The sequence below is a fragment of the Haliotis asinina genome, chromosome 2, assembly GCF_037392515.1.
Source record: "Haliotis asinina isolate JCU_RB_2024 chromosome 2, JCU_Hal_asi_v2, whole genome shotgun sequence".
NCBI lineage: Eukaryota > Metazoa > Mollusca > Gastropoda > Lepetellida > Haliotidae > Haliotis > Haliotis asinina.
The window spans coordinates 47572083-47578617 of record NC_090281.1 but is presented as its reverse complement, the minus strand read 5'-3'; the positions used below and the strand labels follow the sequence as shown (position 1 = coordinate 47578617).

Below are 6535 nucleotides of genomic sequence, written 5' to 3'. Positions count from 1 at the left end.
CCGCCATATACCTGGAATACTGCCAAGTGCGGCGTAAAACTAAACTCACTCACTATGACGGGAAGTTTCACGGTGCAGGGAAATAGGGTTTCAGACAAGGACATGTGATTCTATGAAAACGATGAGGTGAAACGCCGTGCTTGATAATATTTTGGTCATATGACAACATTCGTGCGCATGCAGACTTAAGCTGGCTTCATAGTGCTTGTTCACAGATACCATGCCACAGTTGAGCATGAATACCCCTTTTAGACACATTACACTGACTCCGAGCTGACCAGTCCTTGTTGTACCCATTAATAGCATCAGTACAGGACCGACAAGTACCATACTCTAGTGTATCATGGTTTGACGGCTGTAAAGGGAAATTGCCCAGTTCCAGCCAGACAAAAGCATTACTGAGGAGAACAACAGCATTCTGGCTGAAACTCCAATTTCCTCTACTGACGCGACAAACGAATGCCAAAACTGACAGAAGCTCAACTCAGCTAAAAGACAGAATCATTGGACTGCACAACTTTGCCTCATGCCCAAGGATGTAGAAGGTAACCGTGTTGTTTGAGTTGTTCCAGGTTACAAGACATTGTAGTATTTTATCATTTCGGTGTACCTATTTCTGGTATTTTGTTGGCACTGCCTTTCACGTAATTATTGTGCCTTTCCCGACCTTGTCGTCCATTTGGAATTCGAACCCATCTCAGAATAGTGACTCGCGGCAATTATCCCGTGATCACCATCATGAGCATCGATCTACGCAACTGAGATACGGTGACATCTGTCAAGCTAAGTCGTCGTGCCTGTATGACAAGCATGGGCTGCTGAAGATCAATTCTAAAAGGGATCTTCATGGGTGGAGGAAAGATGCATATGTAGACGTGTTGCCATTTTCAGAAATACAACATACTGAAATACGCAGGTGCCAATATTTTGGTAGGTATCCACGACGTATCACATAAGTCTGTATTATTATGGAACAGAGTTATAAAACTGACAGTTTACTTTATGGAGATCCTTACAAAAACCGATGTGAACCCTGCATAAATATTTCAACAAAGATATCTTTACAGGCTATGTTTTTAATCACGCGAAACGGGTTTACGAACATAAAAACTCTAATACGACATATACATGCTGTGCCATTATCTGATTTAAACCCAAGAATTTTCAGAGCTGTTAATTTATAAATCCGTAGATGCACGAACCGCACATGGTTGTCTTGTTATAGTTGTCGCAACTCACAGGTGGACAACCGGTTTATGGCAAGTAACTAGTGCCTTCCAAATATAGATAACTTCTTCATCGGCATAATCTTGTGCTAATCTTGAACACTGAAATGTCTGCCAGCATGTCGTTTGACACCATTCTTGTTTGTTGCCGGTCGTTGCCATGCAGAAACGATGTTTACAACTTATAAACCTCCAAGCAAAGATTGCTTTACAAGGAATATAGCATGATGTGAATGAAAGTAATACTTCACGTGTAATTAAAGATTAGGTTGTTGGCTCCACAGTCTTTGATGCAAGAGATGCTGCTCAAAAGGGAATTGGATCATAACCATCACTGAGTATATGACGTCACAATATATGACGTCACTGAGTATATGACGTCTTTCCTAAATACCCCATCACAAATCCAGTCATTTTCTATGTTGGAACAATATCAGGCATGTAACGACCTTGAGTCGTTTTAGTACACTAAACAAAACTTAACAAGAAATTCATTCCATCCAAACATCACTGTTTGTTTATGACTAATCAGTAAACGTAATAGAAAATGAAGAAATCGGAAACTGAAACGGGTGCTAAATATTCAGTCATTAGGTCCTGAGACAAAGTTCTAAACTGAGACTGTTATTATTGTACTCTTGTCCTTGGACCCGTGAAGATCCAAGTTAGAATTGGCAGTAAGAAGTGACAAACAGGATTAGGTGGTCAGGCTTGCTGAGTTTGTTAACGCACATGTCATCCTATACCAGTGGCGAAGATCGATGCTCATGCTGTTAATCACTGGATAGTCTGGCCCAGACTCGATTATTTACAGACCGCCACCACATTGCTGGAATATTGTTCAATGCGGCGTCAACAGCAAACCAATAACAAAACCATTTGCCTTTGCCCGCTAAATTGCTCCTGTATTTGCCCATGTCATTTTGCCCTTGCCATTTTGCCCTTGCCATATGTGAAATACAAAGTGCCACTGATCTATCTCTACGTACAATATATTACAACGTGATTGGCTTTTATGTTCGCTGATCTCTGCATGTGTTAAATTAATCCCCTGAAGGTTTCACATGAAAACTTCTCATTCGCATCGCATTGGCCTTTGTTCTGGCAATACTTGTATCGGAAAACCCATGAAAAGTATTGGATCTTTGAATGGGAAACTTGCCCCGACTCGGAACCTTCCTCTCACCGGAGAAGCAATTAAAGCGAGATCTTGGGACCTCACTGCTGGGCTGAACTGTGTTTTCCTTTTTCATTGCAACCTTCAAACTCAGGATCATGTCAAACATGCTGGTGACATTTAGGTTCCATCGGGCGCTCACCTCGATGTGGGGGCACTTTAATTTTCTAGCCATGCCGAGTGCCATCTCCGAAGTGATGATTCGTTTTTCGACGTTATCCAGTTTATTGGCAGCGATCAGAATGGGAAGGCTGACCTTTTCTGCAACGAATGAAGGGTACATTGAAAATGCTGTTTCAAGCAAAACCATTGAGGGATACACAAAAGCCAGACTTAGTGATCCAGCTTTGTGGGATCAAGTTCACCTGTGACAGGGTGTGAAAGTCTTGGGGTCAACTTTGTCTGCGGACTCTTTCATTGTTGCCACAATCCCTTGTGTACAGTCAGTGTTTAAAGCTCCCAAAATTTCAAGCCAGACAGTCGGACTGGTTACTTGAAAATATTACCAGTCCGGATACAAACTTGCCTGTCTGGTTTTCAACAATAAAAAAAGAAAATAATCAGTTTTCTGAATACTGTCTTTACTGCATGCAAGCAACATGGCCTGTTTATAAATCTGTTATTTATAGGATATTTAACGAGCTGCCCCTTTCATAACAAGTTTATGTCCCGAGTGAAATAAGTTTGGTTTGTCACGAGTTTCCCCTTGATATGAAAGGGGAACGAGTTTTGTATCCCATTTATTACCCACGTTCTAAAAAGTGAAAATATCGTTAAAATAAAGCAATATTTTGCTTTCCTATATAGAACCATGTAACGCGGATTACTACATCATATTGGTGATTGGAATGTCAACCGCTTCACTCCAGGAAAACGTACGCTGCGTAGAGGCAATGTATTTCCTATACGGCGCCTAATCACAAGAAAATAAACACATTAAGACAGAATCAAGTCGTAATCAAAATTTAATTCTTTTCAGTTGAGGATTTGTTTTCAAAAGCAATAATGTAATTCATCAAAACACTCGCGAAATGTAAATATTTCGAACTTGTCTACGTGACCTAAATCTTGCTTGAACGTCAGTCGGCCATCACTGTTGGGCTAGTCGTCATGTTGAGAAGTGTTCACAAAGAAGAAAATTATGGGGAGCATTTAATTAGAAGCGGCAAACTAAAGAGCAAAGATGAATGTGAATAACAGGAAACAGCATGTCTCAAATAGTTGAGCTTAATGTTCTTCATCGGAGGACGAGTTACTGTAAATAATTCGGCGACGCTTTGCGTAGGATGCCAGTGACGCCATCTCGTCTCGGCTTGGAATTCCCATTTGTCGACATTCGATGTTTTTGTTGAAGACTCCACCGAAAACTCCACTGAAAACACAGCCTTCAACCTCGAACGAAGACGATTTCAAACCTGTTGTGTTCAGATTCGGGGAAATGCTTTTGACCCCTACATAAGAAACCACGGAGGCATGGCAGTGACAATGTGTTTGTGCAGGAGGACGCGAATGGATGCGGCTGACAGTGACAGTGATAGAGATACAAGAGCGCCGCTCTTCTTTTGATGTTGTGTGTTACTGTGCAGTCCTGACAACTACACGCAGAAGGTATTCAGTCTCTTGATTATATTCACAACTCTTCCAACGAATTGTCCGTCAATTTTGACGAAATCAATAACTTTTACGGGCGACGCCATATTTGTATACACTCATGAGAGACCTACTAGACGCATTTGTTTACATATTTTTATAGATTGTTTTGTTTTCGTTTTTATTACAGAAACTTGAGTTATTGTAGAATTGAAAAAATGCTAGTAACCACTCTAAATGAAATAAATTTTATCTAATTCCATAGAAGTGTTTTCGTTTCACATGCTCTCAGGTGTGAAAATGAAAATCATGAATGGAATGAGTGATGAAAGTAGTACCAGTAATGTCAAAGTTCACGTACTGGCCAATCAAATCACTCGAAGGTGTTATGACACGTATGTGTCATAACACTTTGTTATGAAACACCTTTACGAAGTACCATGTGGGTAATAAAATCATTTTCTGCCTCACAGTCACAATCACAATCGGACAAATCTGAGTCACTGTCTGAGTCCACAGTGCATTTGTTTCAGCAGCAGGAACCTCATCAACATCTACAGCTAAATGCTGCTGAAACACAACTGCACTCATCAAAGCTTTTTTTGACCTTGGTATGAAGTCAGGTCTTCTGATCTGTGATGGTTTTGATTCCATCTGAACCTGTCTGCTGATACTATGAAAAGTATACACTTAACCAGTTAGGCAACGTAGGGCTAAAAGTATCTACCAGACCATCGGACTGGCAACTTTTGAAATTAGATCGTCCGAGAAAATAGACCGGTCGGGTCGGCGGGTATTTTAAACACTGGTACAGTACACAACCCTGTGCTCTTAAAAAGTACCCACGAATCCGTTGGTAAATGGCCAGATGGTGGCCACATAAATGCGTGTTGAACACTCAGTTGAGGGTACAGCAATGTGCAGTATAACATGGACAAAGTACCGCGACTATGTATGCTATATGCATAATCATTTAATCATAATTACGTAGCATGTGCCCAAAATACGTCCATGTGAATTTCACTATTTGCACACAATGCACGTGGTGCAAGCATGAGTCCCAATAGCAATGGACTTAAAGCATTTGTAGCTACAAGCAGATTTTAGATTCGATCACCAGTCCCGGCGATTAATTTTACGCCGCACTCAGCAGTACTCTAGATAGATAGCGGCGGTTTGTAAATATAGGCGAGACAATCTAATGTCAACATCATGATCCTCGAAATACACAATTGGGATACGATGTGTCTACCAAGTCAGCAATCCTGACCATCTAATCCTATTAGTCTCCTCTAACGGCAAGCATGGGTTACTGAACATCAATTCTGTCCTGGACTTTCACGGGTGTTTGCACCAGTGATGTTAGCCAACTTACAATGATGAAATGGGGTGCTATCTGGGATAGTTGGAAACCGGGGCCTAGATTTTCGAAGCTCTATCAGCTCTAAGACGGTCGTAAGTTAGTGTTAATATATGGCACTTACGACTATCTTAGCGCTAAGAGAGCTCCACAAATCTAGGCTCACACATTAACAACTGACTTAAATCAGTACAGTTACCATGGATACATGTGATTACGAGAAGCAGACGACAGTGTCAGTGTGACGTCATGCAAAACGTGTCGCTTAGCACCCGACAAAATTATGTCCGCGTCCTTGATGTTTAACAAGGTTTTACGCAAACCTGCTCTTGTGACGACAACTGCATTTTGGTATTAATCCTTTTGCAATAATACATTGTCTTCTCACAGAATTTTGTATATCCTAAGCGCTGATCTGCTAATAACACATATTATCTTATCTCAGACGTATATGTCGTTTTGTGATTGGATAAGCCAATCAATGCACCCCGCTTACAATGCTGTGAACAACGTATATTAACCCATTTTATGATATGGAACATGCTTAAGAGGAAATTTGATTTGACTGACACTTCATGACTGATTCCTTTTTCAAAAGAGTTCATGTTTTGAATATGACGAAAACACGTAAGTTTCTCAAGTGGTTACTTACTGCTGCATGTTTTGATCATTCTACAGAAGTTGAAGACCATATTGAAGGACTGCAGGTCATCTAGGGCGTAGACAACGATGAACATAGTGCCCTGAGTGATGCGTAGAGATCGCATTGCTGGAAAGTCGTCTCCACCGGATGTATCGATGATCTCTACCGCCTGAAACAGGCCATCTGGAAAACAATTTGATTCAACGCTAGCAATCTGTTGTAATTTAGGATAACACACCCGTCCATGCACAAGAACATAGTTTCTATACTGTATATGTTAGGCTGCACAAAAAATTTAAATGTCTCTCTCGCACATTTCTTTCAAAAGTAACGAGGGCGGTAGCACTATTTTTCAAACTTTTGATGTTAAAAGTGACGAGAGAGGAACACACTTTTATTACACCCCATGGCCATCACCACCAAATTCCTCAACACATATCTACTGCCCAAGATCCCTACCCTCCATAGTCAGGATCACAAACGTCTTCATAACATATCTACTGCCCAAGGTTCCTACCCTCCATAGTCAGGATCACAAA

The 6535-nt window shown here is 40.9% G+C and overlaps 1 protein-coding gene across 1 annotated transcript; it reads right to left on the bottom strand.

Moving 5' to 3' along the window:
* Positions 1-2269: 2269 nt before the first annotated feature.
* LOC137271849 (GTP-binding protein Rheb homolog 1-like) lies at positions 2270-6090 on the bottom strand. The gene is made up of 2 exons (XM_067804242.1): positions 6006-6090; positions 2270-2664 (listed from the first exon to the last, which is right to left on the bottom strand). Exons 1-2 carry the CDS (start codon positions 6088-6090, stop codon positions 2270-2272), a joined length of 480 nt encoding a protein of 159 aa, XP_067660343.1.
* Between the last annotated feature and the right edge of the window lie 445 nt (positions 6091-6535).